General features: G+C 34.1%; 2 protein-coding genes across 2 annotated transcripts in view; both read right to left on the reverse strand.

Moving 5' to 3' along the window:
- The window catches only part of LOC109596896 (serine/threonine-protein kinase 26), a 32866-nt gene extending 25203 nt beyond the window's left edge, over positions 1–7663 (reverse strand). The window contains exon 1 of the mRNA XM_049965998.1: positions 7200–7663. Coding sequence (XP_049821955.1) covers positions 7200–7214 — 15 coding nt within the window. The 5' untranslated portion in view covers positions 7215–7663. The remainder of the gene's footprint in view (positions 1–7199) is intronic.
- Positions 7664–10261: 2598 nt separating this feature from the next.
- LOC109596858 (tubulin glycylase 3A) lies at positions 10262–13672 on the reverse strand. Its single transcript, XM_020012456.2, has 7 exons — positions 12736–13672; positions 12206–12595; positions 11633–12151; positions 11268–11573; positions 10997–11206; positions 10528–10946; positions 10262–10462 (listed from the first exon to the last, which is right to left on the reverse strand). Exons 1-7 carry the CDS (start codon positions 13073–13075, stop codon positions 10439–10441), a joined length of 2208 nt encoding a protein of 735 aa, XP_019868015.2. The 5' UTR covers positions 13076–13672; the 3' UTR covers positions 10262–10438.
- Positions 13673–13886: the final 214 nt, after the last annotated feature.

The raw sequence follows: 13886 nt of genomic DNA on the forward strand, positions 1-13886 counted from the left end.
AATTTCAACGATTTTCCCATATGTCTAGAAAGTGAAGCAAACAGTAAAGGTCAAACAGTCGTAAAGACGGATGCTGCACAGACAAAACGGTGAATCAGATATAAAAGAATCGCGTTAAATCCTTGAGATTGCATGATTTAATTCGGCAAGGATGCGTTATTTAATACGACACGACGAAATCACCATAACAATGCGACGTGTCCGGACTAGACAAACAACTTTTCACCACGAACATCGATGCTATTTTTAAAGTTCATCATCCATCCAAGTTGCATAACGAATAAAAAAATAACATATATTAATGTGATCACCTCAAGGCTGCATCGGACGACTTCTTCGACAGTTTTCGTCCCGTCGTCCGTATGCCGTGCGTTTATTAATCGAAACGTAAAGCCACCCATTGAAATTTCTCGCCGATTGTGTGAGTGATGTAACGACGTGCACCGGGTGTGTGTGTGTGAGAGAAACCGGGGGGGAACTCATTGTTTGGTTCGGGTTCGTTTACCTCTTTGCAGTTTCACGATCTGGTTCCGACGAAAACGAATCCGATAAATTCTTCCGCCGAATTGGTGACTCACGACGACGAACTTTGAACCCTCCAAGATTTCGTTTGATTACCAAAAAAACCGATTGCGGTTAATCAAACACGTAAAAACAACTATGTGCGGTGACCCTTTTTGGCGCAGCGCGGACCGATTTTGGCACCGTTCCCATTCCATTATCGCATGCAGAATGTGGAACTCGCACACATTTGCATATCGATGGGGGGAAATGTTCGGGCGTTATGAGACCGATGATAAAAAAAACCCACCGCGATCGGGTTTATCGGCCTTTCGGACTGATTGTGAGTCACGGTCGGTTTACCTATTTTTATTTTAATGCGGTTTTAATGGGGAAAGAACGATGAAACTTGTATTTGTCAAATTACATATAAAATTCCTTGTGGAGTTTCACAACGTTCTTAATTTTATATAATAAATGTTATGTAGAAACCAATATTATTTTAGACATTCCACGACTATCTACAATGTACATTGTACATAGAAATGTTGACGTATTGAATACAAATTCAAGAATACATGTAAAAATTTAATTTTCTTAAACTATTTATTTTAATTCAAATAAATGCAGAATGGAGTGACAGGTTTTTCCGTTATTCAATAAGGAATATATTAACATTTTGATGTTATTTTATATAAATTAAAATGTATTGAATTATTTTAAGTTGTTCTACATAAATTGAATAACATAGTGACACTTTTTAACATGTTATTAAAGAAAGAATTAAAAACTCTAAAGAAACTTTTTAAATGTTCTCTATAGAATAAGAATACCTTATGTTCTATATTAATAATGTATTTAAATTTTTTAAGCTATTCTGTATAAATGAAAGAATCCAGGGACACTTTTTAAGCTCTTCTATGTTAAATAAAGAATGTAGTGAAACATTTTAAAGCTTTCTGTAGTAATTTAAGAATGTTTTTAAATTTTCTAAATTGTTCTGTATCGAATTAAGAATGTAGGAATTGTTTAATATGTTCTGTATAAAATAAGGAACGTACTGAAACTTTTTATGCTATTCTATGTAAAATTAAGAATATACAGGAACTTTTAAAGCAATACCATATAAGAGAATACACTAACATTAAGAATTTACTGAAACGTTTTAAACTGTTTTATATAAAATAAAAAATTTACTGAAACTTTTTAAGATGTTCTGTATACAATTAAGAATATACTCAAACGATTTTTAGCTGTTTTGTATGAAACAAACAATGTATTGAAACTTTTTAAGCTGTTCTGTATAAAATAAAGAATGTACTGAAACTTTCTAAACTGTTCAGTATAAAATAAAGAATGTACTGAAATATTTTAAGCTGTTCTATATAAAATTAACAAACAACTGAAATTAAGAATGTACTCAAAAGATTTTAAGCTATTTTGTATAAAATAAACAATATATTGATACTTTTTAAGCTGTTCTGTATAAAATAAAGAATGTATTGAAACTTTTTAATCTGTTCTTTATAAAATTAAGAATGTACTGAAACTTTTTAAGCTGTTCTATATAAAACTAACAAAGTACCGAAACGTTTTAAGCTGACATGTATAAAATAAAGAATGTATTGAAACTTTTTAAACTGTTTTGTATAAAATAAAGAAAGTACAGAAACTTTTTAAGCAGTTCTGTATAAGATTAAGAATGTACTGAAAAGTTATAAGCTATTTGGTATACAATTAACAAAGTACTGAAACGTTTTAAGTTATGTTTAAAATAATGAATGTATTGAAACTTTTTAAGCTGTTTTGTATAAATTAAAGAATGTACTGAAACGTTTTATGCTATTCTGTATAAAATTAAGAATGTATTGAAATCCTTTAGACTGTTCTGTATAATATAAGAATGTATTGAAACGTTTCAGACTGTTCTGTATAAAATAAAGAATGCACTGAAATATTTTAAATTATTTTTTATAAAATTAAGAATATACTGAAATGTTTTATATTCTTCTGCATAAAATAAACAATGTAAATTGTAAATTATTCTGTATAACATAAAGAATGTACTGTTTAACTTATTTTGTATGAAATTTAGAATGTACTGAAATGTTTTAGTTTGTTCTGCATAAAATAAAGAATGTACTGAAACATTTTAAGATGTTTTGTATAAAATAAAAAAATGTACTGAAACCTTTTAAGCTGTTCTATATAAAATTAACAAAGTACTGAAACGTTTTAAGCTCTTTTGTATAAAATAAAGAATATACTGAAACTTTTTAAGCAGTTCTGTGTACAATTAAGAATGTATTGAAACGTTTTAAACTATTTGGTATAAAATAAAGAATGTTCTGAAACTTTTTAAGCAGTTCTTTATACAAGTAAGAACGTACTGAAACTGTCTAAACTCTTCTGTATAAAATTATGAATGTACTGAAACATTTTAAATTATTCTGTATAAAATAAAGAATGTACTGAAACTTTATGAGCTATTCTCTATAAAATTTGGAATGTATTGAAACATTTTAAGTTGTTCTAGTTATAATAAAGAATATACGGACACTTTTTAATCTCTTCTGTATGAAATTAAGAATTTACTGAAACGTTTTAGACGGTTCTGTATAAAATAAACAATATACAGAAACGTTTTAAGTCTTTCTGTATAAAATAAAGAACCTGTTGAAACTTATTAATCTGTTCTGTATAAAATTAAGAATGTACTGAAACATTTTAAGATGTTCTGTATAAAATTAAGAATGTGCTGAAACGTTTTAAGCTGATATGTATAAAATAAACAATGTGGTAAGTGTTTTGAATAAAATTTAAAATGCAGCGACTCTATTTAAGCTGTTCAGAATGGGGAGAACAATTTTGAGTACTTCCATATAAAATTCAGTTTGAACATGTTCGTATAACTATCAATAAACACATACTAAGCAAAATAAAACTCCGTGCACGTCGTGCAACAACTCCAAACACCGTTGATACATGCCATAACTTTAATGTATTTAGATTGAGGCAGGAAAAACGGAAACTTCGGGGAGCCTTGTTTAATCAACGGCCAACGTAACATCAAACGGGAACGATAAGCGTGAATAATTAAAACCATTATGCCTCCCCCACGTCCATAAAATAACATATTTAGTTCGTGTTTACACAAACAAGATTCGAGTAAATTTCCGTCCACCTTCTACATTATTTTCCCCCCATTTTACATATTTTTCAGTCCGACCAGTACTCCCGGCACTTGAGCCGTTCGATATGAAAAACTACACGGACCGTTTTAACTGTAAAACCCGGAACGGCCGAGAGAGCGAGAAACGTAGAAACTACGGACGGACGGACGGACGACGAGCGTTTCGGGAACGTCCTTGAAACTTTAATTATTCATCTCCGTTGTTGACATTTCGTATGTGTGTTTATTATAGGAAAAAAAAACGGCACGTAATAATCGGAATTACGTCTGTTGCGACACATGTGTGTGTGTTTGTTGTTTACGTATGTTATTAATAAACAAACCCGAGTCGGGGTTTCGGGTCACGCAATCATCCTGTTAGGACGGGGGAAGCCCCGCAGCCACGCAAAATCTCCAACCTTGCAGGAAACCCCGAGGAGGCGACAAGGGACTGGGTGGTGATGACGATGAAGATGAGCGTGCCGCAGAGAGAGAAGGAGACCGCGTGGAACAGGTGGCATTGGGTGAATGACTTTTCCGATGTGAAATCGGCTGTACCGCAGGCACGCAGTCGTACCGTTTTTTACTGAACGAGGCGAAAATCTTTTTCGCCCAGAAAACTACCATCAGTAAATATTTGAGCAGGAAATTTTTGTACTAGGTAGTTTTTTAACACCGGCTGTTTGCTCAAGGCACGTTAATTACAACGGATAAACAAACAATCAACTACTTGTTTAAATATTTGAACGTAATATTGTACGTAGATGAATCTATTTATTATTATTTTTTTTTTGGGTCGCTAATTGGAAGTGCAAGCGCAAAACGTGCGGAAAAGTGTGTGAAAAAAATTACATCATTGCTATAAATGTTGAGGAAGGTCCGACGTTTTTGGTTTAGTCACACTTTTACCAGTTTTTAGAGTTAAAAATAACGATGGACGGGACCGCATTTTTTAACGACGTAGCACACAATTATAAAAATTATATGCGATTTCACTTTTTTGCCTTAATTCCTACAAAAATTCAACTAGATTGTACTTTAATTAGTTTGTTTTAAAGCTGTTTTGTATAGAATAAAGAATGTACTGAAACTTTTTAAGTATTGAAACTTTTTAGGATGTTCTGTGTAAAATTAAGAATGTACTGAAACTTTTTAGGCTGTTCTGTATTAAATAAGATTATTATAAAATTAAGAAATTTTTGTGCAAATTTAATCAGTTTGTGGAAGATTTAACCCCACATTTAGGTTGTGACATGATTTAATTATAAAAATTATATAGGGTTTCAGTTTTTTGCCTTAATTCTTACAAAAATTCAACTGGATTGTATTTTAATCAGTTTGTTTTAAGCTGTTTTGTATAAAATAAAGAATGTACTGAAAATTTTTAAGCTGTTCTGTATAAAATTAAGAATGTACTGAAACTTTTTAAGTAGTTTTATGTAAAATTAAGAGAGTACTGAAACTTTTTAGGATGTTCTGCATAAAATTAAAAATGTACTGAAACGTTTTAAGCTGTTGTGTATAAAACAAAGAATGTACTGAAACTTTTTAAATTGTTCTGTATACAATTAAGAATATATTGAAACGTTTTAAACTGTCCTTTATAAAATTAAAAATGTACTAAAACGTTTTAAATTGTTCTGTATAAAATTAAGAAGGTTTTGTGTAATTTTTAATCAGTTTGTGGAGTATTTAAACTCACATTTACGTTGTGACATTATGCTTTAATTATAAAAATTATATGGGATTTCACTTTTTTGCCTTAATTCCTACAAAAATTCACCTGGGTTGTACTTTAATCAGTTTGTTTTAAGCTGTTTTGTATAAAATAAAGAATGTTCTGAAACTTTTTAAGCTATTATATACAAAATTAAGAATGTACTGAAACTTTTTAAGTAGTTCTGTGTAAAATTAAGAGTGTACTGAAACGTTTTAAGCTGTTCTGTACAGTATAAAGAATGCACTGAAACTTTTTGGGATGTTCTGTGTAAACTTAAAAATGTTTTTTTAAGATGTTTCTTATAAAATTATAAATATTAAATAATATTAATATTATTATAAAAGAATGTTTTGTGCAATTTTTTAATCAGTTTGTGGAGTATTTAACCTCACATTTAGGTTGTGACATTATGCTTTATAAAAATTATATTCGGTTTCACTTTTTTGCCTTAATTCCTACAAAAATCCAACTGAATTGTGCTTAAATCAGTTTTTGAGGAATTTAACCTCACATTTAGGTTGTGACATTATGCTTTAATCAGTATGTGTATGTATTTAACCTCAAATTTAGAATGCGACATTTATCCTGTTTTGGCCTTTGGTTTAGTTATAATTTCGTGTGAATTTATAAAAAAATAACATCAATTAAAGTTAAAAATGATGGATGGAATCGTATTTTATAACGACGTAAAATACAATTATAAAAATTATATTCGGTGTCACTTTTTTGCCTTAATTCCCCCAAAAATCCAATTGGATTGTGCTTTAAACAGTTTGTGGAGTATTTAACCTCACATTATGCTTTAATCAGTTTGTGGAGTATTTAACCTCAAATTTAAGTTGTGACATTTATTTCGTTTGGCCCTTCGTTTAGTTACAATTTCTTAAAACATACCATCAATTGAAGTTAAAAAATTGTTGAATAGAACTGTATTTTAACGACGTCAAATACAATTACCAAAATTATATTCGGTTTCACTTTTTTGCCTTAATTCCTACAAAAATCCAACTGGATTGTGATTTAATTAGTTTTTGAAGTATTTAACCTCACATTTAGGTTGTGACATTATGCTTTAATCAGTTTGTGGAATATTTAACCTCAAATTTAGGTTGTGACATTTATGCCGTTTAGCCTTTGGTTTAGTTACAATTTCATGTGAATTTATTAAAAAATAACATCAATTAACATTTAAAACAAGGAAAATGGCAAAGCCGCAGATTTGAAATGAATAATTAGTGCATCGTGATTCAGGTAAATGTCGACCGTTGCATCACACCATAAAACATTCGAGCTGGGGACGCAAATTAACGTGAAATCCAGGCAAATTTCACCGACAATCGATAGATAACAAGATTAATTACCGGCCAACCGAACAATTCAACGTTCCATCGATTTGTTATTGGAATTTCTGACGGACAGTTTGCGGTGTTATTTAGGCAAATATCAGCGTGTATGTGATTCGAAACGTTGAAAAAACAGGTTGTCCGTTCATTCCGAATCGGGTTAAATATCAAACGTTACATCACGGCTAGAAAAGTCGACCCAAAACGTAATACATATGGAGAGCACGACCGATCCGCTCCACTAATTCATTATCAATGGATTCGGCTGAGATGCACGGGCCGGATAGAAGTTTTGTTTTGCTGGCTACCCTTGCACCCAGAGGCAAATCGATCCGGCCTCCGGAACGGGTCGTGTTATTCAACGTTCAAAGCATGTAAGATGATTAAATGCGACGTAAATCGTCTATTTATAACGACGTTTACGAATTGTTTACGTACGGCGAAAAACCGGGGAGAAATTTACCTCATTGAAGGCCATATCTGTCCAGTGGTTCGATGGCCTGTCTGTTCACCTGCGTACGGAACGCTTACAACCGATTCGATCGCCACCAATGAATCAAAACTGCCGCATCACACGTACAAAATCAAAACAGCACAACACAACAGCCGAATTATCCAAAAATCGGCTCAACTAAGTCAGTTTTCATGCACTCTCGGTCGCGACGAAAAAATCCAACATTCCTCAGGTGGGCAAAAACGGGGCCTCGCAGCGGATTGTGTCGCGTAACTGTCGGTCGCGTTTCGCGTGGGGTACTTCGGACGTTCGGGGTTGGTGCGGTGGTCGCACCCGGAGACGCTGCGGACGCGGAAAAATCACTGCGTTTTCACGCACATCTCTCGTGCACCAGCTACACTGCCGGCCGCCATATTGCTGCTTTCATCATGTCAAACAAATATCGGTAAAAGGGGACCGTGTTGCCGTGTCTCGCTGGCGCACGGTGGTTTCGACGCGGCGGTTTGTTGGATATTGTTGGCAGTCGGAAAAGCTCGGACGGTTGGTTGCACTGGTTTTGGAAACTTGTTTAAAATTTACAACTGACGAGTTATGTATTTATTACGCAATATTATGGAGCCATTGTTCTATTAATATGCTAAAATCAAACTTTCAAGTAACATTTCTTTGAAGCCAATGTTGGGAAGTTGAATAATGAGAAAATTACCTAATCCATCTCTAAACCTTTATATAAATATTTTTATTTAGAAACTAATGGGAAGTCAAGAATACGGAAATTAAAAAAAAATACAATTGTGCTCTAAATATTTTACATATTTAAAATAAAATATTATTGGCAAATAAGTTCGTGAGAAATATATTATCCATATCTATAAAATAATGTGTGTATTATTCAAATACATTTGGTTTGATAATGAAAATTGAATAATGAAATCATTACTTAATCAATCTGTCAAATTTAAATATTTGTATTTATTTTAACGTTAATGAGCAGAATTAAGAAAATACAATTATGCTCTATAGACTTCTTAAAATTACATTTTTAAAATCAAATATTGTTAGTAAATAAGTCTGTGAGAAATATTTTATCCCAATCTATTAAATACTATGTTTATTATACAATTAATTTTGATTTGATAATGAAAATTGAGTAATGAAGTCATTACTTAATCAATCTAGTGAATTTAAATATTTTAACAAATATTTGTTCGACATTTGTTCAGAGAATGACAGCTTCAAAATAAACTATTAACAAATAAAAAAATAATCAAAGTTAAGTAATGAGAAAGTTACTTAATCTATCAGTTAAATTTAAGTGTTTATATTTTATTTTGACTTTAATGAGTCAAGAGTCAAGAATACCGAAAATAAAAAAATTCAATTGTGTTCTATAAACATCTTAAAATTACATTTTTAAAATAAAATACTGTAAGCAAATAAATCTGTGAAAAATATTTTATCCCAATCTATTAAATACTATGTCTCTTATTCAATTAATTTTTATTTGATAAAGAAAATTGAGTAATGAAGTCATTACTTAATCAATCTAGTGAATTTAAATATTTTTAACTAATATTCGACATTTGTTCAGAGAATGACAAAATAAAATATTAACAAATAAGAAAAGTTGAATAATGAGAAAATTACTTAATCGATCTGTCAATTTTAAATATTTGTGTTTTATTTTGACGTTCTATCCCCATCTATTAAATAAAATGTCTATTATAGAATTAATTTTGATTTGACAATGAAAATTGAGTAATGGAGTAATTACTTAATCTATCTTAATATTTGTTCGACATTTGTTCTGAGAAAGTCATCTTCAAAATAAAGTATTGTTAGCAAATAAGAAAATAATCTAAACTGAATAATGGGAAAATTACTAAAATTAAAAAATTGGAATTGTCCTCAATAGACATCTCAAAATTATATATTTAAAATTATTGTTAATAAATAAACCTGTGAGAAATATTTTATTCACATCTATTAAATAATGTGTCTATTATTCAATTAATTTTGATTTGAAAATGAAAATTGAATAATGAAGTCATTATTTATTCAATCTAGTGAATTTAAATACGTCAATTTTATTATGACGTTTTGAGATTTATTTAGAATGTTAAAGTCATAAAGCCCATTGGGTTTGATTTAATAATACATAACTAATAAGTTGAATAATGAAGCCATTACTTCAATTTGTTAAATATGTATGATTTGACATTTGTGAAGAGTCAAAATCTCAATATAAAAAATAAAATTAAATACATAATATCAGTATAGAAACCTGTATTATCTTTAACTATGGATATTGCCAGGCAGATGGCAATGCAATAGAAATCAACTTAAGCAAAGATTATTTAAAAACCTCAAGTTAATATTTAATAAAACCAAAGTATACTAAAGTAATTTTATACTTGGTTCATGTATTATTATTCACAATTAATACGAAATAATAAAATCCTGTTTAATTTACAAATGTGTTTTATTACCACCGTGCGGTTAACTTATTTTAGTAATTTTGATAAAGTTCTAAATTTTTAATCACTTGATCTAAATTATAAGATAATAATACCATTAAAAATACACTATCTGATTTTCTTACTTACTTGACTAAATTAGTCATGACAATAATGATTTATTATTATTAGATAAGTTATTAATAAATGATAATTTAAATTACTGCAATTGTACTTAAATAGATATGCAAACTAAGATCCATCAAAAAACAAAATTTATTGGATATAGTAAAATTCAGTCAAGGCGATTCGACAACATCGCTTGCTTTCTACAAAGTGGAGGAATTTTTCTTTACGAGGGTTTGTCAGAAAAATGCACAAAAATTGACATTAGTAGTCTAAGAATCATATTAAAATTATTTATGCTAGAAAATAAATAAAAATCTAATAAATTATCAGTTGTATATTTGTCGCAATAAATTTTTCTTTTACAATTAATATGCCATAATCAACAAAATTCCCCAAACTTAAACATTACCTTTGACATCACTACCTCTAACTTTGCCCTCCTCATTGATCTGAGGCAGCAGTTTGTTCAAATCGAAATAATCATCGTTGGCTAAAAAATTTTTATTTGTATCACTCACCGGAAAATTAGAAAATACATTTTTGCCCTTTAATATGCTAATAGTCTGTTGTTCCCACGTGTCCTTAAAATTGGTCAGCTTGACGCCATTCCAACCGCTGAGCAGTTGTTGCGGCCTGCTCCTCACCAACTTCTTTCCTTCGCCATCATTTTCTTTTACGCTTAATTTTCTGTTGGAAGAAGATTGATGATTAGTCTTTGATTTCGGTTTGGCCGTTCCCTTTTTGTCAGATACCGTGTCCAGCTTGTCCTCCTTTTTCCCGGAGATCGTCGGCAGAGCTGGAACAAAATCAATTCCATTGTCGTCACTGTATGTGAAGGTCTTGTGCAACTCCTCAATTAGATCCTGAATAAGTGGGCCTTTGTAGGCTTCTGGACCTTTGACTGATTTTGGGAACGTCTTCAGTATATTATTATCTGGTATAAACTTGTTTTTGATTATCTCCCTTCGTTTTTGTCCAACCAAAATTGTGTCACGCTTCTTTTTCTCTTCTTTCTTCTCCTGCTTCGACTTGGATTTCATCCTGAAAATCTTCCTACCTCTGACGGCCAGGTTCATGCCCAAGTAGGGAGGAGTTTTTGGAAAATTCTGGCGATAAACCAGTTCAAATAAACCGGTGTCTGCCTTCGGGTCAGTACGCCTGTCGATCACCACTAAAAAACTCAATAATTAAAGTTGTGTCGATGTGGGTAAATTGGGTTACCTTTGATGGTGTCCTCCATGACTTTGACGCACATTCTGGAGGTGACGGACGTGGAAAACGACATGTCCGGACAACAATTAATTTCAATTAGCCACGGCCTATAATCCTCGGATATCATAAAGTCCGCACCGTAAAGTTCAAACGTGTTATTCCTTCGATCCATCGTGTCTTGACTGGCCAACATTGCACAAATAATATTCTCCTTCATCCCTAAAAATCAATTGGCAAAACAGAAATCTGACTGGAACAACAAAAGAAATGACGACAGTACCAGGATAAATCACTTGGTCGTACTTTTCGCTTGCGTTCAAAGTCTTGAGGTAAGCCTTGAACATGTGACAATCCCACATGTTATTGTCGGGCAGCTCCTTGCTCCTCTGCTCGACGTTCGTGTACTTGCACTGCACCGCGTGATTGGTCAAGTGCAAGGACTCGTGGAAGTTCTCCAAACTGAAAATTTGACTGCTAAACCGCAAATAAAACTCCCTGAACATCCAGATGGTCAGTGGTTGAACGGAGGTGATCAAAAACCACTGACGTATGTCGAACTTGGTGTTGTAGATAATGAGGGGCCTTTCTGAAATTACCTAATGATTATCGTCGTGAGTCGTATTAACGTGCACCAACGCCTCGTACCTATGTACTTCTGGACCACGTACTTCTGCTTCAAGTTCATCAGCTTCTCGACGTCGTCCAAATTTTTGACCAGCTGTATGCCACGACCGCGACACTTGTTGCCCGGCTTCACAATCCAAATGTTCCTGCGGCCGTCCAACCCGTACTCAGGCCAGTGGGTCTCCACCTCTTTCAGGATGCTTTTGATGGTGGCGTAGGTGGAGGTCAGTAGATAGTCCTTGTTGTACACCAACATGCCGTTGTAGTGGGCCAGTTGGTAGAACTGTTTGAGGAACTCGTCCCACTCGTAATCGAAAACTGTGGGCAGCTCCTTGTCGATGTCGTTGTGCTTCTGACGGTCCACGAACTCTTGGCATCTTATCATGGCGAATTGTATGGCTGAAAATGGTACTTTGCCGTCGTGCGCTTGCACCGAAAATTTCTCTTTGGGGTTGTACTTCTCCGAGAACCACTTTAGCATCCCTATGCATGAGGTCATACGAAAATCGTCGACGAACATGTTGAAATGATCCGGGAACCCTGTGGGAATTACTTACTTCAAAATTAACCTTAACAACAACACCTAAGTCTAACCCAAGACGTAACACCTGGGGAAGTTTACGGAGGCAACGCCCGGCTCCAAATACCAATAGGCCTGAGTTAGGAGCAAGGCCAGACCCTCCTTGGACGAAAACAAGCTCCTGCTGAACCTGCTGATTTGTTTGTAGGCGCTGGCACGATGCGACAAATCGAGTTGGTCCTTTCTGGTGCTGTAGTACAGGTCGCACTCGACGTTTTGCAGCATGCGTGACATAACAGTTTTCTCGCACTTCTGCACGTAGGCGTTCTGAGTTTCCCACTCCTGTTTCATGGGCAGGTTGCCGGTTATGTCCTCCTCCGGCTTCACCAGTTTCCTGTTCTGCGGCTCGTACTTTTCGATCCAGCCGCGCTTCAGCAGTTCGCGCCTTATCACGCCCCAGTTTCCTAAAAATGGGCCCTTCTTAAAAACTGTCGGACCTGCCGTGTTGGTTTTTGTGTGGGGTCTTGTGGAATTGATTAGTTCCCAAGGTGGTGATCGGTTTGTGTCTTAAAAGTTAACGCGCCTGGCATTTGGTGGTACTGACCTCGCATGGTGAAAATTTTGTGCTCTTTGACGGCCGTGTCGACGGTTTTCTTGAGCTGACACAGCCGTTCGGAGGTGATGGTTATTTTGTACTTGTTCTCGACGACGCTGTTGGAACGTTTGTTCATGGCTTCGAAGGCACCGGGGCCGTCGGTGCCGGTCAGTTTGGCCGACGATGGCGCTCCTTGCAGTTCCTTCTTGTCGGGCAGCTCGATGTTCAGGTCATCGTTGATGTCCCTCTTGACGTTTTTCGTGACTTTGTCTAGGATGTCTTGGATCTCGGGAAATTTTGATTGGATCGCGGGATTGTCCGGTTTATTGGGCTTCGTTTTATAATCCATTTGCTGGCACGTCGCGCATCTTTTGTGGCCGCTCGTGGGGAATTTCGCTCGCCTGGGTAACGCCGGTCGTTCAATGTTACCCAGGGACTTGCCTCATGGGTTTTTTGACAACAGATCGATGGCTTGTTTAGGTTTTCTTGTCACCTGACTTTGGTCCATTGTTGATTCATTAAGCTTGGCCTCCATTAATGACATTTAAACAATTTTCATTGCTTTATTATATAAAATTAATTGAAAAATGGGCAGTGTAGGTAAAGCTAAATTATACGAACACACTTGGAACACGCCTAACGATCGAATGGATCACAATACGTCCAACACTGGAATGCAACAGTTTCCAGGTTGTCCCAGTTCTAAGCTGGCAGGAAAAAGTGGGACGCGGTGCCAGGTGATCGACGCGCCAAGGAAAATGCAACCGTGACGCCCTGGCACAAAAAAACACCCGCCCTACGTCACGGATCCGTTTCGATCCAATCTCTTACGCCTTATCCTAGGTGCAAATTGATTTTATGAGATAATCACTTTATTGATTCATGTAAACACTTATAGAGAGCTAAATTTGAACAAAGGAAGTATCCAAGTGATTTTTTTATGAAGGAAATTATGTGTAATTAATCGTCGTTAAACTTTAACAATCTAATTTTGGTTGAAAACAAACTCAATTACCATCAACACCCTCAAAACTAACTTTAGAAACTCATTAAAATTCCCAACAACTATAATAACATATAGTTTTCCCTGCGCCACTTAATTTATTAGTTTGAAACACGACCTCGGCCCATTCAAATCAAAATTAATAATGGCCATATTG

The sequence above is a fragment of the Aethina tumida genome, chromosome 4 (assembly GCF_024364675.1).
Source record: "Aethina tumida isolate Nest 87 chromosome 4, icAetTumi1.1, whole genome shotgun sequence".
Classification (NCBI taxonomy): domain Eukaryota; kingdom Metazoa; phylum Arthropoda; class Insecta; order Coleoptera; family Nitidulidae; genus Aethina; species Aethina tumida.